The sequence below is a fragment of the Esox lucius genome, chromosome 1 (assembly GCF_011004845.1).
Source record: "Esox lucius isolate fEsoLuc1 chromosome 1, fEsoLuc1.pri, whole genome shotgun sequence".
NCBI lineage: Eukaryota > Metazoa > Chordata > Actinopteri > Esociformes > Esocidae > Esox > Esox lucius.
This window is the reverse complement of record NC_047569.1, coordinates 19,138,825-19,165,532: the sequence shown is the minus strand read 5'-3', so window position 1 is coordinate 19,165,532 and position 26,708 is coordinate 19,138,825. Positions and strand designations below refer to the sequence as shown.

Here is a 26,708-nt window from a genome sequence, read left to right as displayed (position 1 = left end):
TTGTCACATAACACTTGCAAATACCCAATGGATATTAAAAAGTCAAAGTTGATGAAATGAGTAACTATCTGACAACTTTCTGGAAACCCACAGGCATATATAGAAGACTAACAATGACATTGGGAAAAAAGCTAGCAGATGAAGAATACCAGCTGAGATTGTGTGAAGTATTAGACAGACTAAAAGTTTTGACTGTGATTGCATATGACATTCTACTCTAAGGACATGACAACAAAAGCAAATAAATAATAGCAGATTGACAGAAACCTTGCAGCACTCCTGAATAGAGCCAGAGATGTCAATTTGAACACAAATAAACCTTGATTAAAGCTACCAAGCAATACATATATTGGTTAACTCTTTACAAACGACCCAAAGAAGATAACTGTCATTTAGACCATGGAGACCGCAACAAAAGTAAAGTTACTCTAACAGCTGTTGAGATTTGTGATTTATCTGATATTAAATTATCTGATGTGTGGGCGCCATTTAAATGGCTGAACAACCAAGACATTGAATCGGCATGAGTATCACAGAAACACAAAGTTGAACTATAACAATGATTTGTGACACAAAGCCTGTTCTAAATCAATATCATCTGAAGTCACCCTACAGTGTGTTACTAGAGAGCCAGGCCTTTCAACAGAAAGGACAACCTTTTGCATTGGCTTATAGAACAAAGAATGTTCCAGCATTGTTTTTGCTTGTGACAATTGTGATAATTTTCTGCATGGCAGAGAAGTCATTATAATACAGAGTAATCACAAACTGCCAGAGATGATCTTTAATAAATCAGATCTGAGACAGTACAAGGCCAGTCGGAGAAAAACGGGCCAACACTGCCCTCACACGGGATTTAGTCACTGCCCCATTTAGACCAAACACTGCTGTGGCTTGTATACACAGGGACAAACATCGCTACCCTGCAGTTCGCGCTACTCTCACATTGCCAGGAGGGAAGGTCACCACAGAGTTGTCTCCCATCTCAAGGTTATGATACTGCTGAGACTTGACTTCTCTTTCATTGAGCGTTTGAGGCAGAATATGTAACAGGGACCTACAGAAACTAGGAATAAGGGACAGAGCAGCTCGGCGGGCCAAGCATTGGCACACTCTGAGCCCTCCTGTAGAAGCCCAAAACAGAAAAGGCAAACATGCCGTCAAGGGGAAGAGGTGAGAGAGGCCTTAGCTGTCCCCCAAAGGGAGAAGGGGCACATCAGAAGAGCGCCTCGGAGAACTGTAACAGGAGAGTACTTGGAGGGGCTTTGAGAGTAAAGGTACAAGTGATTACAGCTCCCCTCCCCTCAATCAAGTGAAAGAGTTTCAGGAAGAGCAACTGCAATAGATGTTTACATACAGTTACATACAATAGTGAATGAATCTTGTGAAAATATATGGCAAGATGAATGCAGCATGTGACCAGACAATACTGGCATACAATTTGCATTCTTCTGCACGAAAGCTGTGTATGGGACGCTCTTGGACCTTCCAGTACGACAATGACCCTAAGCACAAGGCCAAGTTGACCCTCAAGTGGTTACCGCAGAAAAAGGTGAAGGTTCTGGAGTGGCCATCACAGTCTCCTGACCTTAATATCATTGAGCCACTCTAGGATCATGCAAGACGACCAAAGACTTTGCATGACCTGGAGGCATTTTGCCAAGACGAATGGGCAGCTATACCACCTGCAGGAATTCAGGGCCTCAAAAAACAACTATTACAAAAGACTGCTCGCTGTCATTGATGCTAAGGGGGAAATATACAGTATTAAGAACTAAGGGTATGCAGACTTTTGAACAGGGGTCAGTAAAAAAAAATCTTTGTTGCTGTGTTTTGTTTTACGATTGTGCCATTTTGTTATGACATACAGTTGAATGTGAATCCCATAAGAAATAAAAGACATGATTGTGTTTTGCCTGATTACTCATGTTTTCTTTACAAATGGTACATATTACCAATAATCCAAGGGTATGTAAACTTTCGAGCACAACTGTAGATGTTCACAACAGGTATATAACTGCAACTAAAGTAGAAACGGTAAACACATAACAACAATGAAACATTGAGTCACAGGGCTGACATTGAAGTAATGAGAAACACAGAGCAGATTACATTTTGGTCAGGGACCAAAACTCACGCTGGATATCGATGATGACGCTAGTCTCCTTGCCATTGGGCACAGCCTTGTTGGATGCTCGACAGATGATCTGTTGGCCTGTCTCAATGTTGGAGGCAGACAGGTATAGGGTGCTCACTGTTCTCTCCCTCATCCCATCACGGAGAAGGGTCTGAAAGATAAAACAATAATAAATTACCATGTGGCCCAGGCCATACCAATCATGTGGTAGTGGAGGTAGTGAAACATTCTGAATAACGCAGCATCATCAATTGAAACACAAGGCCTGGAACCCAAACGCTACAATTCACAGACATGCCCAGTGGACAACACAGAAAAATAAACCCTGGCACACTAAGCCTGTATTCTTGCTTCAAGGCTGATTGATTGAAAAAATAAATCTTTTTTTAGCCTCTTTTGTGTGTCTGGAGAGCTGTGCTCTGGTGCATGGCTTGTTGTACACCAAAAAGGAAATCAATCTTCTTTTCTGTGCTCATCCTCATCCAATTCTTCCTTGCTCAGTGCTCAGGAAGGACTGTGGGAGCCCTGTTAACCACCATACCACAGCACAGAGTAAACCACCACCAGAACAAAAAGGCCAGATGCACTATGTTGCCAACCTGACACAGCATCAAATTATACTCTACTGTCGCTTGATACAAATATTGTTTATTATAGATGCAGTCTGGGACTACTGCAAGCTATTAATATGTAGTTTATAATCTAAATATGTGGTTTATAATCTAAATGTTGAATCACTACCATACCTCAGTCAGCCATGAAAGGTGAGTGGTTTTGATGACATTGGACCCAAATCGTCAACATACATGACATGTACTGCAGTTCTCAAACCTGTCCTTATTTTAGTTGTAGCCCTGTACTGGCTAATCCGATTCCCTATTGAAGGGAGTGATAATTAGTTCAGATATGATAGCTCTGGAAAGGTTGGAATGGCTGCCAGACCTTTTTTGACAGCGGCACTTTTAAAACCGATGGGCAGACTGCATCTTTAACCCCCAGCTTAGCTTTAAAATAATGAATAGAATACTGGGATTTACAGCAATAACTTTTCCAATATAATATTTTTGTTCTGGCAGTGTCACTCAAAAATTTAGCGTTGAAAATTGCTGTTCACAAAAGCTGGTAGAGGCTCATCAAAATAGACTCATGTCTGTAATTGCTGCCAAAGGTATCTCTACCAAATATTGATTAAAGGGGCTAAATTCTTATGCAATCAATACAATTCTGTTTTGTATTTGTTATAAGATTATAACAATTTGTAGATATTTTTAAAACTTTTATTGCTCTTTTGTTTTTTATCAAAAACTCACTAATTAAATCCATGTTGATGTTAACACAATAAAAGGTGGACATTCCCAAGGGGAGTGTCATGAAGGCACGGACAGGGAACAGGATCCAAGCGCAGAGCGCTGTGTTTAATCACAATCCGAAAACAGGGCAAACAGGGCAGGCAATGGTCGGTACACAGGTCAGTCAGAATCAGGCAGAGGCACAGAAGGACGAGAGCAAGAATCAAAGTCGAAATACAACGGCCTGGCAAATGTCTGGTACACAAAGAAACTATACTTGAATGGAATGCAAACAAAGGGCTCAGTAGGGTGGCCAAACACAATACCTCACAAAGGACGCTACAAACAGGACTGAACTAAACAGGAACAGAAACACAGGTGAAACTTATAGGGACTAATACAGGTAATCAGGCTACACAAGACAGCACAGAAACAACGCAACAAAACAAAAACAAAACCACACAAGCCAACACAGCCCTCACAGGGAGTGAATAGTTCTGAGAGACAATGCACCTATAAATATGCTGTGGTCACAAGATGCTGACGTCCTTACTGTTCCAAGAATGATTTAAGATCCAGCAAGAGGTAGGGCTCTCTCCCAGAGAGTTCCATTATTGAGAAATGATATGCCGATTCATGGACAAACGCAGACTCTCAACTTTTAGTATTTACTGAAGACTCATCTCTCCATTAGAGCCTATAATGAAGTTTAGTCTGGCCCAAATGTATGAAGGCAAACGGCAAGGAACTGGATTGACAACCTGTAGTGACCCCTCCCTCCAAATTCTGCAATACTTTAGTCCTTATATACAAACCTGATTCAAAAAATGTTGGGGCACTGTACAAATTGTGAGTAAAAAAGGAATGGAATAATTTACAAATCTCATAAACTTATATTTAATTCACAATAGAATATAGATAACATATCGAATGATGAAAGTGAGACATTTTGTAATGTCATGCCAAATATTGGCTTATTTTGGATTTCATGAGAGCTACACATTCCAAAAAAGTTGGGACAGGTAGCAATAAGCCGGAAAACTTAAATGTACAGATAAGGAACAGCTGGAGGACCAATTTGCAACTTATTATGTCAATTGGCAACATGATTGTTGGTGAACACAATCCGTGCCATTCACCGCAGTCTGTTATAAAAAGAAGAAGGGATGCCACACAGTGGTAAACATGGCCTTGTCCCAACTTTTTTGAGATGTGTTAATGCCATGAAATGTAAAATCAACTTATTTTTCCCTTAAAGTGATACATTTTTTCAGATTAAACATTTGATATGTCATCTATGTTGTATTCTGATTAAAATATTTAAATTTGAAACTCCCACATCATTGCATTCTGTTTTTATTCACAATTGTACAGTGTCCCAACTTTTTTGGAATCGGGTTTGTAATTATCTTTCACTAAGGTAACAAAGACTGTCTCTATTTTGTTTGGCATGTCCTAGGCTAGTCTCCAGAAATATCCCTATTCATCCATAAGTGAGAAAAAAAGAACCTTGAAACTAAATCACAGCTAAAAGGGTAATAATCAGACTCTTTGAAAATCAAGACAAGTGCCAAATAAAACTATACAAAAATCGTCATTCTCTCCCAGTCATGATATGCAGTCCCATTATTATATGATGATCTTGTCACATCACTACGGGATATAAACCAGTAAACGCAGAATATTTCAGCTGCAGAAAAGGGGCATCCCTCAATTTAATGGTTTTCCTTTGCCCACTAGGTACAGCTCACCAATGTTCCTTGGTCAGATAATGATAATGTGAAGAATAAAAGCATTAAAGAGGCCATGCAGAAACAACATATTTGATGTTATTATGGCTTTCATTCATTTTGTGGATAACACAAATATCACAGATGCATTCTGTGTTTAAGGAGCTGAATGAAGTCAAAAAGATTATGACTTCAGGAACATCTGGCAGTGGATGAGAGGATAATTGAGTACTTTGCAAGGCAGGATTCAAGCAATCAGTCAGGGGGAAACCCATTCACTTCGGCTATAAAATCTGGAGTCTTGCGTCATCATCTAGATTTGTCTACCATATGCAGCCATACCTTGGTAGCTACAATCAACTTGTTAAAACTGGAGAATTTGTGTGTCATCACGATTGATGTTTTACCCTGACAACTTATTCACCAGATGAATCCATACCAAACACCAGGGGTGTCAAACCGGTTCCACGGAGGGCCATGTGTCTGCAGGTTTTTGGGTTTTGCTATAAACTGGTTCCCAGTTCAGACCTAAACAACCAGGCGAGGGTAGAGATTAACCTATCAATGACCTAATTAATCAATCAAGTACAAGGTGAGAGCAAAAACCTGCAGACATTTGGCCTTCCGTGGAAGCGGTTTGGGCACCTTTGCCGTTTAGACTGTATATTACAATTATTAACAGGAAGAGTAATACAATGAAACATGAACCGTTTTCACCTTGTATGCATTAGTGAAATGCCTTCATTAGTGTAGGTTAGCAGCCCATTGAAAGTCAATCTGGAGCAAGCCCCACAGCGATGTCTAGGCACTGCTTATGCTAATAAATTGGCTGACATTAATATTCTGTTGTTAATCTAACAAACCTTTGATATGTTCAAACATGAAATGTGGCTCTAGGTTCAATTAAATCAACAGGTTCTTAATTGCAGACCACACCAGCAGCACATTTCAAAGCCCATTACTGGATATTAATGTAATTTAGAAATTAGAAGAATTGCAGAGACTCTGTACCACCTAATTCTACAAATGAGAAACCAGAAAAAGAACCAGGCAAGCCTAGATCAGCTGGCCCGCGATTAGAATGGATGAATGTGGTTGCCCCTGGCTTGTTTCAATCCTGTTTTCTATGTGAAAGACTGTGTCTTTAACCATTACATTATTTGAACAGCAGGAATGAAACTTTTACCTCAGCCATTAAATTTTTGCTGAAATGACGTGGACAACAGAACGTTTATTAACGGAACTAGTTTTCTATTGTACAAAGATGACAGTAGATCTATGGGTTTAAAATGTATGGCATCTATGGCTATACAGTACCTACAATGAGAACAATGACTTCAATCACTGCATGGCTGGTTCGTTTTTTAGAAAACAATACAAATATAAAATGGTTACGTAGTACAATTATTATTTTAAATAAATGAGATTCATGGTATTACATAATGGATATAGTGGTACGACCACTGAAAAGTACAGAGTGGATAAATATTTCTGAGAGACAAAACGTGGCTGTCGGAGAGGTTGGGGATGTTCCCACAAGACTACACAATCTGCTCGTACTCATTTCAGCTCTGTGTCATCTCCAAATGTAACTTTTACCCCAGCCATTAAATTTTTACTGAAATGACATGGGCAACAGAATGTTTTGTAATGGAACTAAAGTGTACTCTTGTACAAAGATTACTGTAGATGGCTTGCTAATAGCTAAACAGCCTACCTATACTGAAAACAATGTCTCCAATCACTCCATGGCTGATCAGTTTCTTTAAAAAACAGCAACAGTATAAAAGGATCACGTAATACAATTATTCTCAAAATATATGAGATTCATGGTATTACAGAGTGGATTTACTGTATATGGTTGTGCGACGGCTGAAAAGAACTGACTGGATAAATATTTCTGAGTGACAAAAATTGGAACGTCTGAGAGGGGAATCGAACCAGGGTTAACATTTTGAAGGGCAGGGTTGATTTCACAAGAACCCAGTTTGCTGGTAATCAGTCCACCTCCATAGAGACTCCAGAAGCAACCTTTATCTTAGCCATTACATTTTACAGACTGGCAGAGGGCGAAAACGACTGTCGACTGACCGATATGACAGTCAACTCATTCGAATGTCACTCAACAACCGTAGTATGACATCAAGTGACCAATAAAAAGAATGGCAAACAGCAGCTGGGGTGAAATGCACTGCAAGGATAGTTTGAAACAGGCTCCTAGGGGCAGGGCTGAAGTTGTACAAAGCTAGAAAATAACCCTTCATCAGTGAGATGCAAAGAAGAGCTAGGCTGAAGTTTACAAAAGACCATAAGGATTGTGCCGTAGAGGAATTGAGTATGGTCATCTTCTCTGACAGGTCAAATATTCAGCTTAACCCAACACCTGGTCGTCTAACGGTTAGATGAAGACCTGGAGAGGCTTACAACCCAAGGTGTCTTGCACCCAAATTTGGTGGAGGATCGGTGATGATCTGAGGATGCTTCAGCAAGGCTGGAATCTGGCAGATTTGTCTTTGTGAAGGATGCATGACTCAAGCCAAGTAAAAGGTTATCCTGGAAGAACACCTGCTTCCTTCTGCTCTAACAATGTTCCCCAACTTGAGAATTGTTTTTTCCAGCAGGACAATGCTCCATACCACACAGCTAGGTCAATCAAGTTGTGGATGGAGAACCACCAGATCAAGACCCTGTCATGGCCAGCCCAATCTCCAGACCTGAACCCCATTGAAAACCTCTGGAATTTTATCAAGAAGAAGATGGATGGTCACAAGCCATCAAACAAAGCTGAGCTACTTGAATTTTTGTGCCAGGAGTGGCATAAAGTCACCCAACAGCAATGTGACAGACTGGTGGAGAGCATGCTAAGACGCATGAAAGCTGTGATTAAAAATCTGGGTTATTCCTAGTGATGGCCATTCAAGGCTTCATTACTGTTCTTCTAGCAGCAGGATATTGTGCTAGCAGTGCTAACTCCGATTTCCTTTTTCAAAATAAAAGCCATAATTGAAATATATAAGGTAATATAGTTAACAATCTAGTCTGTACATTGTATGTTTAATGTCTGTTCCAATGTTATTCCTGTCTGGGGTTTTTTCACAGACTAGATTGTTAACCATATTGCCTTATACATTTCAATGATGGCCTTTATTGTGATAAAGAAAATCTGAGTGTTGCCAGCATAATATCCATTGCTAGTTATTCCACCAAATATTGATTTCTGAACTCTTCCTAAGTTAAATCATTAGTATTTTGTTGTTGAAAAATGAATATGAATTAGTTTTCTTTGCATTATTTGAGGTCTGAAAACAATGCATATTTTTGGGGTTATTTTGACCAGTTGTTGTTTTCTACAAATAAATACTCAAAATTATTTTTATTTGGAATTTGGGTTTAATATTGTCAGTAGTTTATAGAATAAAACAAAAATATAAATTTTACTCAAACACATACCTATGAATAGTGAAACCAGAGAAACTGATAATTTTGCAGGGGTCTATGAATTTTTTCCAGAGCTGTATATTGATGGGGGCACATCTCCCCATCCAAATATGCTCAAAATGTTCCCCCCAATAAATTGATATATAAATTATATAATAAAATAAAAATGCGATATTCTACGACACGCAACCATCCACCGCCGTCCAAGATAATCATTAGAAAATGTAAACGATCATAACGAAACAAATGTCCGTTATTATTACGACCGGTTTTAGTTTTACGGTTTACTACAGTTCTGCGTGTAGTTTGTCCAGGTGCTGTTGCCGTACCCCAGCAGAAGCCGTTGGTCAAAGGCAGTAAACAGTGTTGCCACATTTGCAGTTTTCACAAAAAAAATAATATATATTTTCAAACAACGTCGCGGGTGAAAATTGGTCGCTGGTGGCAGATTTTTGCCCTACTTTTGAATTTCACCGACGCACAATTTCTGTCTTTATATTCTATATCGTGTGTTTCTATGCTATTATCAGTCAGACGTCAGCTACGGCTTCACATGTGTCTATACCGCATTTTAAAACGTGTTTCCGTGGTGGGGAATGTAATATGAGTGTTACACAGACTATCTTGTTGTCGATTGTGATAGTTTTAACATCTGCACGTCATTTTGTGCTGGAACTGTAAGTGTGGAAATAATAGTTTGCTAAAAAGTGTCAGTAATTGCATGGAGCGTAAACAAATGTTTTTGGTGAAAAGTGCCGATTTGCGTCACAAATGTTATCTATAATAGCTGTTACCTGGAAAGATAATTAGCCACACATTCACCCAGCGACCAACAATGGTGCTCATGTGCGTATTCAACTGACGTTAATGTCTTGCGTGAAGGATTTTGTTAGATTTGTCAGAATGCCCACATGAAGTCTGAGTAAAGTGTCAATCATTTATGTTGCGCTTAATGTGTAAATTATGCAGACAGTAGTCATTTTCATTGATTGCATATTCGTATAGTATACTGGATAGTTGTATTTGCTTACTGTATGATACATGTCATTATTAGTGTTTGTTTGATTAAAGTGCAAGCAGTTCTATTGTGTCAGCTTTCATTCACAGTGAGTGTCATCATGAGCACGAGGACAGGTGGCAGTGACATTCATCAGTTTTTTGGGCAGCCTCAGAAAAGAAAAGTAAGCTGAGAGCAGTGAGGAAATGAGTACCAGTCAGATGATTGAATTGTACAGTAGCACAAGAGTTTAGTTAATGTTTATTGATATAATAATCATTGCCATTCAGATCAGAAATGGTTAGTAATCCATTCCTGAATATCATGGCAAAGTAAATTGTTTACTGATAATATTTATTTCATGTTCACTATGGTGCGTTCAGAGTAAAGAAAGAGAGGGAGAGCAAGAGAGAGCATGAGGAGAACATGTGACATGGAGGTGAGTGAGAAAATGAGCAAATATTGATGACCGATCTTATATCGCCATGTTGGTGTTGTTTCGACAACATCATATTTAATTTTGGCACATCTGAGGTTAGGTTTAGGCACAGGTACCACTGAGGTTAGGTTTAGACACAGGTGTCTCTGATGTTAGGGTTAGGTCAAAGGGTGGGGAGCAGTGGAATATTCTGTCTGTGGACTGGGGTAACCAACTAACTACAGATCAGTTGTAATGATGGTCCTGGAGCAACATTAACACCACAGTGATATCTGATTGTGTGAATATTGATGTTTAAGAGTCTTAATATTGTAATTTTTTTTGAATGTTTTACTTGGGGGACGCTCAGACCCTTGGCTGTTTTTGTCCCCCCCCCCCCCCCCACCCCAATGTTGACTCCATGGCTACAGCCTTGAAATAAACAGTTTTATTTTAGGCTTACTATATAACATTGCTATTGAAGCTTGAAGCCAGCAAGGTTTTCTTTCATCCGATGATTCTACTCTGATTCGATTCTGTAGGCAAGGAGTACAAAATTGCACATATTTTACACAATTTAAATGAGTTGGTACCAGGTCTATCCATTCACATACAGTGTAACCAGAAATTTTGAATGAACATAAACTAAGATATTAACATACAGCTGTGGAAACATTTAAGATGAAAAAAGACACTGAGAACCTCTCTTTCTAAAATCCTCCTGTGCAACAATTGTAGTTTTATTTGACTATTGTCACAAAGATAATTTCATCTAATCTCGTTTCTGTCAACCAAAATGAAAATACATTTTCATTTCATTTGAGTTTTTTCTGTTACTCATCAACTGCCATAGAAAAATAGGTATTTAATGAATATTATTTTCTCTATATTTGTAGATGAAATCAACACTGATGTGATGTTGGGAAAGCTGGTTGCTGGTGAAGACCTGCTGCTGCTAGCTACCAGCGGCAACAGTGTTTAGCCTGTGGAGGTGCTGATGATACCGTAGCTTCCTATCTCGCTTGTCTAAATAAGAATGTCATTTTTAAAATTTTAATTCAAGTCTACCGTCATCTATCAAAACATAATGATTAGCAGTTTTTAAAGCGGCGTAATGGTGTAATGCATGTAAGATACATTACCCGCTTTTCGACTGGAAGGGGGTGGAATATCTGTTATGTAGCCTATGTCATGGGCTTCCTTTACATCGCAGTTGAAACTCAGGGGCTCTCAGCAAGCAGTTTTCACACCCTCTAAGCTTTTTGCTTTTTTAGTTTTTTTTATATAGGCCTAGCTTCATTTTTGCAATGCAGAGTGGGGCCCTTGGGGTGTGGGGACCCCCCGCCTCGCGGTGGCTGTGGGGGTTTCCAAGATGCCAGTGGCTGGTCGTCCTTGAGGTATGACTTAACAACCAGGTTTAGTGGAAAGTTAAGAAAGCATGAATTTGCGTGTCAGAATTAATTAAGGAGTATTAATATTGTTGTTGTCGCAACTGCGGTATAAGCAGAATAAACTTAGCGAAGGGACGAGGCGTGTCGTCAATTATTTCCAAGGTAAAGAAGGTTGGTGTTTATATGTTAACCACAAGACAAAACGGTGATAGAGCATTCCTTTTTGCATTTAATCTTAATTAGTACAGCCAAGCAGAGAACACCACACAGACAGGACACTGTTGATGTGTCACAAAAAGTTTGGTAATCTATTACTTTCTATTCTCATATTCACCTATGGCCATTTTCCTACAAGGGAAGTATCTCCGCTCTACGTTCTAGACCTTGTGCTATTCTATGAACAGATGAATACAGCGGAAGTCAATTCATCCAGATTCTGGCAAAAAAATTAATAATAATCTGATTAATCCCCAATTTAATTGCATGCAATTAAATTCAGCAATTGACAGCCCTATTTTCTGTAGAAAATTATATTTTAACATAATCAATTACTTAAATGTTGCATGTAGTGTTACCTTTTCAAGTAAGTTCAATCTAAACACTATTGATCACACCTTTAGGTGGCAGGTTAGTATAATTAAAGTGACAGCAGGGTCAGGCAGCAGTGAGTAGCTGGTGTGGCTTTACTGGTGTGGAATATGGTCTGAGTAACCTAGTGTTGGTTGGCAGATCCTTGTCTGTTGCATTCACAGATCAGTGATAGCAAACAGATACAGAACAGATCTCTTTGTTATTGGAGAGTAAACTCTTATCTTTCAGCTATCTGTTTATTTGAATAGATGCATTTTCAGGGTGAATTAGATATTCCAGATGCTCCAAAGACCACGGATGTCCAAGGGATTGGATTTCAATCAAACTATAGGCTGAGCACAAGGGCAATGTTAATAGATGGCATAAGCAATAATCAGTTTTTTGGTAGTGCTTTTAAAGTGTCTATTCACAACAAGCATCAAGGAGCAGGTTGACTGACTAGCACTGCTGGATATTGATGTGAGACTTACCATCTTACGACCATGCCATCAAACATCTGTCCTAACACCTCCCTAACTGTGTAATACAAACTACATTGCTTACCTTGGAGTACATGGCTCCATTGAGGACCTCTCCATTGCGGATCCAGATGATGGATGCAGCTGGCTTAGCATTGTCAGCGTGGCAGGTCAAGTTGAGTGGGTCTCCTGCTCTCAGACTGACCATCGGACCACCACTGATCACTGGATCCTCAGGAGGAACTTTACAGAAATGACAGTGAGATTGTTATACATTTAATGTCATATAATTCCAAACATTATTTTTCATGGCAGTAATTTGTAAACTGTTGACGTTATTGATGAAAATCATATAAGGAAAGATGTGTGTGATCTATGTGACTGTAAAACTGCCTGTTCATTCTTTTAAAATAATTCCGGGCCTAGCCAATTATAGAGTGTGTTTCAACAACAATGCAACTTTGTGAAGTAAAGTTGGTATGAGGGCTTTTATTTTGTCTCACTCTGCTTTTTTGTGTAATTGAAATCTTCAGTGTCCATGTTCACTGATGGAAAGACGTGAGTGGAATATTTGGCATATTTTAGTCAACTCACAATTATGTGTGGAGTGTAACAAATGATTGACTGAAAAAAATCTGTTTTTCTCAGTCAATCTGTTTTTATCCAAACTGGTAAATTACTGATTGGCCTGCATGCTCATTATAGTGCAGATCTGGTACAAGAGTAAATCAAAAGCTGCAAGCAGCTGTCATGTTCGCCTGTGAGAGAGAGAGGGTGGCAGCAGGTCTATTGTCAAACGGCCACGGGTTGGTAATTAAAAGGAGACTGTAATACCCTATACTTGCACTGCTCTAGGAAATTGGCGGTGATTAGTCAAGGGTGGATTGAAAACAGATGAAAAGAAAAGGGATGCTTGGCTGCCTCCAACAGTTCTTTTTTTTTTTCATTTCCTGCATGCGTTTGATGTTTGTCACAGGGACAACACTGAGAGTCTGAGTAAAAGTGTAAAGCTAGTAATTGGCACATGTGGCATGCTCGCCATCTGCACTCCTCAAGCAACCACTGTGGTTCCCCTTTCAGGAACACAGGGGCAGTCAAACAAAACAAAGGTTTCACTCAGACATACTGTGAGTATTGCATGATGAAAAAGGTAGCTTTCTTCAATGTTTACATTACATGCCATAGATATGTTTGTACATTCTAGAGTGGAAATTGAAGCAGTAGCTTAGAGTTATAGGGTATTTCTCAATTTACATACTACTGTGCTCCATGCATACAAAATTGATAGAATGAGTCCAAATTAATCACACACATCACATTCATATATATTTTGAAGTTTATTCAAGATTCAATGTAAAGTATCCATAAATATGACACTAATGAATATGCCACTTCAAAAGCTCTCTATTGACTGACTACAATGTTTTATCTTGATGAGTAAATGCATACTGCACTGTAATACACCCCATAGATAGTGGTTTTTACACTTGGTCATGTCAGTGCCTCAGAATTCCAGGGATTTCATCAACTTATCTACACACCCTATTCACTTAATGAGTCTATTTGGATAAGTCTCTACCAGCTTTGCACATCTGGACACAACAATTTTGCTCATTCTTCTTTGCAAAATTGCTCATGATCCGTCAAGTTGATTGGAGACCTTTGCTGAACAGCAGCTCTTTCCACTTATTCTCCATTCAATTGAGGTCCCAGCTTTGTCTGAATCTTCTCCCAAGTCCCTAGTCTCTTGAAATCACAGGATTTCTGTGTACTTCGCTGCATCCATTTTTTTCCCTCTATCTTCACAAGATTTCCAGCCCCTGATGCATAGAAGCATAACCATTCCCAGCTCTATTTTGGTCTCATAAGACCATAGAATTGAGTCTCCCACATGCCTTCTGGCAAACTCTAGCTAAGATTTGATGTGAGTTGTTTTCTTTTTGCCAGTCTCCCATAAAGGCAGCTTTTTTGAAGCACCTGGGCTGTTGTCGCATTATGTGTCTCCCAGCTCAGACGTGGTAGGCTGGAACTCCTTTAGAGATGCCATAGGTCTTATGGTGGCCACACTTTCTTGTGCCATTCTCGCCCTGGATACTCAGACAGCATGTGTCTTACTTAAGATTAGTTCAATATATACATTGCAGTCATTTCAGACAGCTAACCATTTGGTTCAACCATTTATTAGAGAAACAATGCATTGCAATCCACATAGGATGTCTTGACATTAGGCTCTGTCATTTTGAGGTCAAACTGACATTCCAGGATAGTGGTATACAATACTACTAATAACCAGCCAGCCAATCAATCACATTTATTTTATAAAGCCCTTTTTATATCAGCCATTGTCACAAAGTGCTTTTACATTTCCCTGCTTGAAACCCCAAAGAGCGAGCAACAAGAGTTAATGCACTAGGAAAAACTCCCTAGTAGGGTCCACTTAGAAAGGAAAACTAGAAAGGAACCATACTCTGAGTGGCCAGTCCTTTTCTTGCTGTGATTTTAAGAGTGCATGACCTTTTGAGCATCAAAGTTCTTGCATAATCAAAAAACAAGCAGGTCAATAAATGCATGTGGGCTGTGTTCAGAGTCCTTAAATAGAATCCAAGTCAGCTGCTTAACCATGTGGACATGGACAGGGACAATCTGGTGGGGAAAATCAGTGTTAACAACTTTAACACTGTAATAATACTAGTAGCAATACGTGGCAAGGTACGCATTACCAATCCCCACACAGAAGGAACCCAAACCACAGATGTGGTGGCTGGGTATAGCAACCACATGCTAAAATAACCATCAGAGCAGCAGACAGAATGAGTACATCAACCGGCTTAAATTGACCAGATAAGGGATACTTGAGACTGTGGTTGGAGTGGTCCGAATGCCCACTCGGGTTCCCTGGCTGAACTAGTTGCGCTTCATTTAGTAGAAGCACATATCTATAAGCGATTTATTGTCTCATTGCTCAATGATTGAACAATCTTTTATCTGGCCACCTATCAAAGAGATCTAGCATAACAGAGCAAATATTCAACAGCTAGTGGATTGCAAGTCCTCCTCACATGTTATATTGTATGGTTCTCCACACTCTTCCACACAAGAGCATACTAAAGAGAAAGTCATAAAATATGCATTCAGAGCATCAGTGTGGAGCATAGTAGTGTGCAAATTAACACACACACAGTGTAACTACAGTACCAAGACAATTATAAAAGTAACTTTAATTAAAGTGTAATTCCAGCTCTTTCACCCTCGGCTCTTTAAAAACCATCTATCCACCACCACTGTCCTGCTGGCGGTCTAGTCTGACAGCAGCTCAAAGGCCTGGAACCACTCCAGCCATTATCATTACATGCCTGCTTTCTAAAATGGCAGCCCCTAATGGTGCCAAATTAGCACTGTACTGCGGCCATGCAATGGATTTTTCACAAGCCCGTCAGCTGATTGGATTGATTGCTCCTCTTTAATTACCAGATGGCTCCTTGCAAATCCATCCTCCTTCCCCACTCTGGGAGGGTGTAATGCAATCCTGCTCCACGCGTTATTTCACACACATAAAACACACACACTTTGTTCATGTTTAACCTGCAAGACTGGAGTAAAAAATACAGGATCCTTAATTCAGCTGCTTTTAAAGAGCAGCATTTCTTGTTGAAAACAGGCTTTGTCGCACTTATGGGAGTCATGTATTTTAGTGTAAACATTCATTCAAAGTCTAAACAGGAATATCTTTTTTTTTTTTTTTTGTTAGTCACTTTAAAGATCAAACAGTGCGATTTTTTTACAAGCCAAAATACCCCTTACCCTGCTACAATATAGCATAAAACAAATGAGTATGCTGTTTAATGTTTCCTAAAGAATATATTTATTTCTAGCAACACGTGCCTGAGTAAGTCTAAGCCAAAATATAACCAATGAGACATTTTCACCCGCATTTATATATTGCAGTATGTTGCCGTGGTAACTGAGCAACAGCACATCTGTGTGAGAATTTCTTCCAGTGCCACTCGCTACCTTGAATCTGACTATGCTGTAGTAATATAATGTCTTCACCAGTTGTTCCAGTGTAAGCTAAAACTACATTGAAAACCACCAAACGTGAACCTAACTGTATAAGGGGCCGATGTGTTATTTATTCTTGTAAGGCAAGTGAAACTCATGGTTGCAATAAAAAAAAAAAAATCCTCCCTCCAACATAAAAAATTACTTTCCACTTGATCGTCGCCTTGTACTTAAAAAAGTTGCAAAACCCTCCCCCTCTAAATAAATAAATAATGACTACATAAAAAATGAAAATAGTTTTTATCGGTGCTTCGTAGCCAATGTGTGCATGTGAGGATAATGAAATCAACTTGTTAATTTAGCACAACATCTCAATATCACCCCATCTGCGTCACATGACCAGACTCAACAAAGGCACTAAGAAATTTAGCAGTTCTGAATTCCTTCACGGATTCCAGCAATTTATTGTTTAGTATATTTAGTTAGAACCTCCTTCAATATATATTAAGTAAGCATTGTGGTTATTATCAGGAGCATATTAATTATCTGGGCACAGCTTGCTCAAACTCTTATTCACAAGCAAAAAAAAATTCTAACTGGGCTACAGTTGTCAAACAGCCTGAACATTTCAACTGGTCAGACCCAAGCACTATTACATGAAGCCTGGGCCCAGGCTTGGCCCAACATCACAAGAAAATATTGAGCTCAAACCCTAAAGAAGCGCTGTGGAAAGAGTGAACTTTGATGAAAATAAATCTTGACAGCTAAAATGGCCAATGCACCTGTCTTATTTTATAACCCTTATATTAACAAAACATGCTGATAAATGCATGGATGTCAGCTTGTTTTAGTTCACCCAGAGTAGCTGTTTAACTTCTGAGGGCCAGAATGTTTGGATTTTAACAGCTAGCATATGTCATCTTGCTCAGTTGTGCACTGGGGCCTCCCACTCTTCTTTCTATCCTGGTTAGAGCCAGTTTGTGCTGTTCTTTGAAGGGAGTAGTACAAAACATTGTACGAGATCTTCAGTTTCTTGGCAATTTCTTGCATCGAATAGCCTTTATTTCTCAAAACAAGAATAGACTGTTGAGTTTCAGAAGACATTTCTTTGGTTCCAGCCATTTTGAGCCTGCAATCGAACCTACAATTACTGACGCTTCAGACACTCAACTAGTTTGAAGAAGGGGTTGTATTGGCTATGCCAACACAATTGCAAAAGTTTTATTTTTAATGATCACATAGCCTTTTAAATGATGAACGTTTTAGAGAAAACACAACATGCCATTGGAACACACTGATGGTTGCTGAAAAACGGCCTCTGCACGCCTATGTAGATATTCCATAAAAAATAGTTACTGCCAACATTAACAATGTCTACACTATATTTCAGATACATTTTATGTTGTTTTAATGGACAAAAAAAATGCTTTTCTTTCAAAGCATACATTTCAGTGTGACCCCAATATTTTTAACAATGCAGTATATCGCTCCGGAAAAAATGAAGAGACCACTCAACCTTTTTCTTTCCTTTCCAAAAAAGTCGAAAAGGAAGATACTGAGTGAGGAACAGAAGGGTTAACATTAAGAGACCACTGCAAATTGAATGCTTCAGTTCCTCACTCAAAACTTTCCTTTTCAACTTTTTTGGAAAGGAAAGAAAAAGGTGCAGCAGTCTCTTCATTTTTTCCAGAGCTGTATATCAATGGTTAAAGCAATAAATACAGTGGGGAGAACAAGTATTTGATACACTGACGATTTTGCAGGTTTTCCTACTTACAAAGCATGTAGAAGTCTGTAATTTTTATCATAGGTACACTTCAACTGTGAGAGACTGAATCTAAAACAAAAATCCAGAAAATCACATTGTATGAGTTTTTAATAATTAATTAGCATTTTATTGCATGACATAAGTATTTGATCACCTACCAACCAGTAAGAATTCCGGCTCTATAAGACCTGTTAGTTTTTCTTTTAGAAGCCCTCATGTTCTCCACCCATTACCTGTATTAACTGCACCAGTTTGAACTCATTACCTGTATAAAAGACACCTGTCCACACACTCAATCAAACAGACTCCAACCTCTCCACAATGGCCAAGACCAGAGAGCTGTGTAAGGACATCAAGGATAAAGTTGTAGACCTGCACAAGGCTGGGATGGGCTACAGGACAATAGACAAGCAGCTTGGTGAGAAGGCAACAACTGTTGGTGCAATTATTAGAAAATGGAAGAAGTTCAAGATGACGGTCAATCTCCCTTGGTCTGGGGCTCCATGCAAGATCTCACCTCGTGGAGCATCAATGATCATGGGGAAGGTGAGGGATCATCCCAGAACTACACAGCAGGACCTGATCAATGACCTGAAGAGAGCTGGGACCACAGTCTCAAAGAAAACCATTAGTAACACACTACGCTGTCATGGATTAAAATCCTGCAGTGCACGCAAGGTCCCCCTGCTCAAGCCAGCGCATGTCCAGGCCCGTCTGAAGTTTGGCAATGACCATCTGGATGATCCAGAGGAGGAATGGGAGAAAATCATGTGGCCTGATGAGACAAAAATAGAGCTTTTTGGTCTAAACTCCAATCGCCGTGTTTGGAGGAAGAAGAAGGAGGAGTACAACCCCAAGAACACCATCCCAACCGTGAAGCATGGAGGTGGAAACATCATTCTTTGGGGATGCTTTTCTGCAACACACAGCCAGGGCAACTAAGGAGTGGCTCCGTAAGAAGCATCTCAAGGTCCTGGAGTGGCCTAGCCAGTCTCCAGACCTGAACCCAATAGAAAATCTTGGGAGGGAGCTGAGAGTCCGTATTGCCCAGCGACAGCTCCGAAACCTGAAGGATCTGGAGAAGGTCTGTATGGAAGAGTGGACCAAAATCCCTGCTGCAGTGTGTGCAAACCTGGTCAAGAACTACAGGAAACATATGATCTCTGTAATTCCAAACAAAGGTTTCTGTACCAAATATTAAGTTCTGCTTTTCTGATGTATCAAATACTTATGTCATGTAATAAAATGCAAATTAATTACTTAAAAATCATACAATGGGATTTTCTGGATTTTGGTTTAGATTCCGTCACTCACAGTTGAAGAGTACCTATGATAAAAAATTACAGACTTCTACATGCTTTGTAAGTGGGAAAACCTGCAAAATCGGCAGTGTATCAAATACTTGTTCTCCCCACTGTAAATAAAATAAAAACAAATATTTAAGAAAAACGCAAATAGTTGAAAAAATTGTGAATTAATAAGCAGAGCTGGGCTGCTCGTACAGCAAATGTAAAAAAAAAATAGTGTATGATACACATGTCCTGAAAGCAGATGTATTTCTCACGGAAACATTTGGGCTTTCTGTACTATGACCCTTGCATGGAAGACTTTACTCATTCCTACAACAACAAGCCATTGTAAAGAATGGGGACAGAGTGTACCAGATGAGGAAATGATAAGGGTTGAGGTTCTATGGGGTTGAAGTTCAGATTATCACATTTAATTTCAGATTTTCAGTAATTGCTTTATTTCATTATAGTAGTTTGATATGTTTTTTAGAGACTTTAATCATGATGCTTTGAGCTTAGCAATTGCCAACTGACATATGATTTCAATAATATGGTAATGTTTTGAATGTAATAAGTGCACAGGAAAGTATAGTTTATTTCATGCCAAATAAAAAAAATAGTCTATGTCAATGGAAATGGCGGCTATTACAGACTCTTTTTCTCATTTCACGTGGTACAGCAAATTGCTCCCAGAGAACCCCCTGAGCGGTAGAGTAGGGCAAGCCTTGCTCGTATATCTACAGTACCACTCCCTGATCATCAGTTACACTGTAAGATAAAGGTTGGATTGCTGTGCAACATGAATTCTCCAGAAAATACCTGAAGTTTAGGAAGGCCAACTTATTCATATGTGTTGGTATTACCACCCATTTAAAGCAGGCACCCTTGGCTTTATGTCAAGCACATAAAATACAAAGCAATTTACATTCCCTTGTAATGTTCCTTACACATATGGCCCAAATCTTCCGTTAGGAAAAGATGTTGCTGGACAATGTGACCGGCAGCATTTTATTTTCACAAATATTTGAGAAATGTACCGGACGCAGCCTCAGCACCAACTAACGAAAAAGAAAAGTTTTCTCTGTAATTGTTTTCAAATGTTAGCAAAACATTCATACTGTACGATACAACACAAAATGCTGTTTTTATAACAAAAAATCTTTAATTAATCTTTTAAAATATTTAATTAACATTTAATTAATCTGAGTCTTAATTGATAAATCATGTTTTAATAGAGAAATACACCTATATCCTACACAGTAATAGATCCAGTCTGTTTAAGCATTTCAATGAGCCAAATAAATAGCATAACAAAGCTATTTGTGTGGGCCAATGGTTTTCAAACTATAGTACCATAGATGTGTGGTACCATGGCGTACTAACCAGTGGATACATATTCAGTGAAAGATTTTCTGAGGGGGTATGCTGTGTAAAAACTTTGAAAACCACTGGTGTAGGGGAATTAAATTATTTTAATCTAGAACTGTGGAGAAAATAATTTCACCAAGTTGAAAATCAATCCGACAATTGCCTTAAAACCCAGAAGTGTCACAAGGCATGCTTTTGGGGCTCTAGTCTTGGATGTTTTTTAATTAACTTTGAATGTTTTGCGAGCAGACATTGATGCAACTAGTGTTATCAAACACGCTCAACTGGACATGTTGAGTGGTTTGCATTCAGCGCGCAAACTTGCACAGTCTTGTTTACCGTATAAGTGGAGAATGTTTGCATTTGCCGCGGATCTCAGCCTGTTCAAACTGAGCTAATAGAGAGAAATTGAAACAGCCCAACTCCTTTAGGCTTTCATTGTTCAGTTTTGAAGAGGGAATCTCTTTCTGTGGGTAAAATGTAAATTGGGATAATTCTGGCATTCATTGTCAGTTTTGCCCAGTTAGAGTACGCTTCCCTGAAGTCCCACATGAGGACTGTGAATAGTTTGGATGTTTTAAAACTTCAGTAGATTTTCTTTTCTTCCAGAGAATTTGGCCAGCAGAATAATTAACTGGCTTTTCTTTTTTGCAAGATGACATAAGAAGAGCGAATGTCTCTTACTGAGTGGCTGACTGACTGACTACCCATTGTTAAATAGCATAGTGGTTAGAGATGCGAACTGCCACATAGGCGACCAGCGTTTGATCCTCACCATGGACAAAATAAATTAGGCATTAGGATTTGTTCAGGATGAATTTCGCTGGCTACAAGCTTCAGTAGCTACGTTATAATAAGCCTAAAACAAAACTGTTTAGGGTAATATTGCGATGGACAAACTGCACTGACAAGGAACATATTGCTTGCAATTTCAATTTACTTAGCGTTGTTCATATAGCGTAGTGGCTGGCTATTCCACTATCATTGTTTTCTTAAGAAACGAACCAGCCATTGAGTGATGGGAGTCGTTTTCATAATAGGTACTGTATAGCTAGACTAATACTTTGCTAGTTACAAGCTTCAGCAGATTCATTATAGTATGCCTAAGTAAGCCATTATAGTAAGCCTAAGTAAACCAGTTTATGGTTATATTGCGATGGACGAACTGCGTAGTGTAGTACAGGACCGGCCCAGGCAAGACAAAAATCTACCCCTCCACCACACAGACACACACACACTCACACATTTCTCAGTGTCCTGTTTGCAACGTTGTTTGAAAAGTAATAGATATTCGTATGAATCTAAGCATCAACCATGGCACTTACAAAAGTTACCTTGCCACCCCGACAGAGGCTTATCCAACGCAGAAAAATGTAAGCTTCTACTTCTCGCTACTCGTCCCTTGTATAACCCAACAACAGGAGGGCTTCCCTGAAAGTGGCCTGGGTTTAAACAAACATCTTACATTTTCAGAAAGAGGAAAGCTCAAATTAATGGGGACAGAATATCCCTAATAATAATATTATATTATCTCAGCAAATATTATAGGCTACTGCTCAGCTTCAGAATATCATAGAGAGGAATCAATATGTCCAATGTGCATTATTTCGTGGGTATTTTAGAGCTTGTTAGATATCCCTTTTACCCTTATCTTTAACAAAGGGAATATCCTCACTCAAATATGCATTTTGACCTTTCTACTGGCATAACTGTCAAAGATCCTAATAGTCATTAATATAAAAAGATTTTAATTAAAAAAATAACTTTGTTGTAAAGTTACATTTGTCCTTTTCTTTTATAAAAACATATTTAAAAAATATATTTAAAAATAATATGTATTTATGTTGCTACATCAATCATTATCCCAATAAAACATTGCGGCAAAACTGGAACAGTGGTCTCTTTGTGTTCTTAATATTTTTTTCCGTAGGGGATTTGTAGAGCCACTTCAAATATGGTCTGTGTTTTGTGTAGGCTTACACCAACAGTTGTGTAGGCTTACACCAACAGTTTTGATAACTGCAGAGGTGTAAAAAGTACAAAGTAAAAGTAGTCAGCTGTGTTCATCTGTTTTGGGATGTTCCTAAGAAAGAGTTAAATGACCAGGTAAACAGAGTTCATAACTAAATAATTAACAATCTTCCTTTTTATTTAAGATATCACTGGTTAGTTTTGAACTGCCTTTACCTGGTTACTAGGATCTTAATTAGATACTTCCCTAAAGTGCTGAACACAGCCAAACCCAGTTGATTACTCTGTACTTTTTACACCTCAGTAACTGTGTAAATATCAGTAGAAGTTGACTTTCAGCCATCCTGGCAAAATATAGGTTATGATATTTTTGTTGAGTTAATTGAAGCAAACATGTTGAGCAATGTCACCTTGTCCTTACGAGATTCACACAATATTTATTTGAAGTGACTCTAAAATTATTTGTGATAAATGAATGGTGAAATGTGTACATTTTGCCACTGATTTTTAGGGGTGATGGCACATTGACTATTTAAGTGTATAGTATGACTATTACAGCATGAGTTATTTTTGCATGGGGGCACAGAATTCTGATTCCATTACCCCCAGTATTACACTAAAGAATCAGCCGGCGAGCTACCAACGTAAAGCCTGATGAATTTACTGTCCTAAATGAGGCATCTCCTCCTGGCTATACTATTGATCATGCATCCCAGAAAGGAGTGTTGCTAATATTTATGACAGTAAATATATTTACTCTTAAACACATCACTTGTTTTCATTCTTTTTAAGTTTTACTCATGAAAGTTAACCAGGCTGATAAATTGTTTTACATAGCTACCATTTACAGGCCCCCCGGGCCATACACAATGTTCCTCAATGAGTTTCCAGAATTCTTGTCTAAATGTAGTCACTCTAATTTTTGGAGATTTCAATATTCATATGGAAAAGTCCAATGACCCTCTTCAAAAAGCCTTTGAAGCAATAATTGACTCAATGGGTTTTATCCAGCATGTCTCAGGTCCAACGCACTGCCACAATCATACCTTAGATTTTGCCCTGTCACGAGAAATAGATATTGTAGATCTAATAATTTCCCCCCAAAATCCTGGAATATTGGATCACTGTCTTATTATATTTACCGTTAAAACAAGAAATCCTCTTGCTCTACAAACAATGAGTTTCAAAAGCTGTACTATAAATTCTCAGACTACAAATAGATGTCTTGATATCCGTATCTAAAGTATTTCGCAGTGTTGAGTTTAAATCCTCGATTTGATCATTTGCGGATTTATTTGATGAGCGAGCTTGCTCATCAAATAAATCCGCAAATGATCAAATCGAGGATTTAAACTCAACACTGCGAAATACTTTAGATACGGTTGCACCACTAAAAACAAAATAAATATGTTTTAGGACACAAGAAACAAAGAGCTTTGTTGGCAGATCTCACTGTGAATCTTGACGGCTGCATGGTCGTATCCCAAAAAACTGTAAGAAACCTCGGCATTACCCTTGACCCTGACCTCTCCTTTGATGACCATATAAAATATGTCTTGAGTTGCTTATTTTCATCTTCGAAACATTACAAAAATCAGAAACTTTCTATCGAAAACTGATGCAGAAAAACTAAACCCTGTGTTTGCTACTTCTAATTACTTCAAATAGTGCTGCACACGGCTGCTAGAATCCTATCTAGAACAAAAAAATGTGAACACATTACTCCACTACTAGCCTCTTTACACTGGCTGCCTGTTAGGGTTAGGGCTGATTTTAAGGTTTTATTGTTAACCTATAAATCAATACATGAACTTGCTCCTACTTACCTCGCTTAAATTATTCAGCCATACATACCTACACGTAACCTTAGATCGCAAGATGCAGGCCTTTTAATTGTACCAAGAATTTCTGAACAACTGGAGGCAGGGCCTTCTCTCATAGAGCTCCACTACTGTGGAATGATTTACCAATTAAGGTTAGAAATGCAAACTCGAGTGTTTACTAAAGAATCATCTCTACAGCATGGTCTATGATAAAGTGTAATCTGGCCCAGGGGTGTGTAGGTGACCAGGCTTGATACTGTCCACCCTTGCTGTCTTGCCAGGTGGGCTCTCATCGCCACTGGGATGCCCTCCCTCCAATGCTATTTAGGGGTGGAATAACTTGCTTGTTGTTGTCTCTCTGTTGCGCACTTGTGCAATTGGGCTGTACTCTGCTGGCAATACTTGGCTCTCATTCAGGGTGGTTGCAGTTGGTGGGGGTCCTTTTGGTTGATGCTTGGCAATGTGGGTGAATTGATTTCCTGCCTGTTGGGCCCTGTCCGTGGCCTCCCCTGGATAGGGCCACAGTGTCACTGGACTCAGCCCCAAGGTCTTACGCTGCTGTATTATTGTGCTGGGGGAGTAGGGTCAGTTCTCCTTCTCCACTATAAATCCCTGTAGATCTAAGGAATGCCTTTTTTTAAACTAAGGCGGACATGAGGTCTTGGCCTACACCTGAGTAGTACCAGGCTTGAAAGACCCGTTGCTGTCCCTGTCCAAAGTCCTCATGGTTGTGTTGCAGATCAAGACGATACCTGATGATTTCAGCTGCCACTGTGTATGATCAGATGGACAAGGACCCCTCCCCCATGTTGTCCCTGTCCTTGTCCATCTGATCATGCTTCGGACCTGGACTAAGTTTAAATAGATTGTGCACTCAACCCACAAGCATTTTTTAATTGTTACAATTTGTACTCTTAATAAGTTCACCCGGCACAGCCAGAAGAGGACTGGTCACCCCTCTGAGCCTGGGTCCTCTCTAGGTTTCTTCCTAAAATTCGCCCTTCTTAGGGAGTTTTTCCTAGCCACGGAAATTCAACACTACTGTTGTTTTCTCCATGGGGTTTAAGTGTTTTGTAAAAGCACTTTGTGACAGCTGCTGATGTAAAAAGGGCTTTAAAAATAAATGTTATTGATTGATCGATTGTGATGCCGTTGCAGAAATTGATTGTTGTCTGTCATATGTGGCACTGTATAAACGCTTCTATTTTTAATCTATTCTCTAATAATGTACAGCATAGTGCTACACTCAACTGGGCTGATTTTGAAGTTTGCTCTATGAAAAAAAGTAATTTACCCTAACAAAAAGTCTTGTACAGTCAAAAGTGCTGCATATGCAAATATAAGAGCTAATATCAAGAATAGAAAAATGTATAATGTTATTTTATACTTAATGTGTCTGACTTAAAAATAATGTGGTACTATATGGTATTCCATGTACCTCATGGTGGTTACATCTTTGGCACAGGGGAAGGGACAGAGATTAATTTGGAGTTTAAGCATATGTATTCTCCTATTACATTACTAGACAGTACTAGAAAGTACTAGACAGTGTATGCTTACAGGGGACAGCCATATGACTTACATAAAAGATTCAACTGAAGTTCATTAAGAGCACTGCTATATAAATAGTTATATGTGATTGCCTGGCCCCTTTCTGTTCAAAATGAGAACCACTTTGTTTCATGTTTTACCAAACCCAGAGACATTTTACCATAAAACTCTGAGAAGGCAGGGAAAAAAAGTCAGATAATTTGTGTTTCAATAGGATCACTGAAACAGCATCCATAATCAAAGATAACTATAAATCACACTGAGACATATGGATTCGTAAATAACCCAATGGTGTTGTGTCTGTCATGCACAAGGCTTATCTAAATAAAGTTTCTGTATTAGCCTATCAAGTGTCCGGGGATATATTTCAATATCTCAGAAAATCTGGAATTAGCCTGTTCTGAGAAAACACCTTGATGGTGCCTTCACAGAGAAGGAAATAAAAAAAAATCCAGTCTATTACCACTGATGATGGACCAGCTGAGTTATT

The 26,708-nt window shown here is 39.0% G+C and overlaps 1 protein-coding gene across 3 annotated transcripts in view; it reads right to left on the bottom strand.

Annotated features, from left to right (window-relative positions):
• Positions 1–26,708, bottom strand: part of kirrel3b (kirre like nephrin family adhesion molecule 3b) — a 191,401-nt gene that overhangs the window by 50,016 nt on the left and 114,677 nt on the right. For all 3 annotated transcript variants that reach the window (XM_034292094.1, XM_020041329.3, XM_010893311.5), the window contains exons 4-5: positions 12,535–12,692; positions 2,138–2,288 (exon numbers count right to left, since the gene is read on the bottom strand). In XM_034292094.1, the coding sequence (XP_034147985.1) occupies positions 2,138–2,288; positions 12,535–12,692 (309 nt within the window). The remainder of the gene's footprint in view (positions 1–2,137; positions 2,289–12,534; positions 12,693–26,708) is intronic.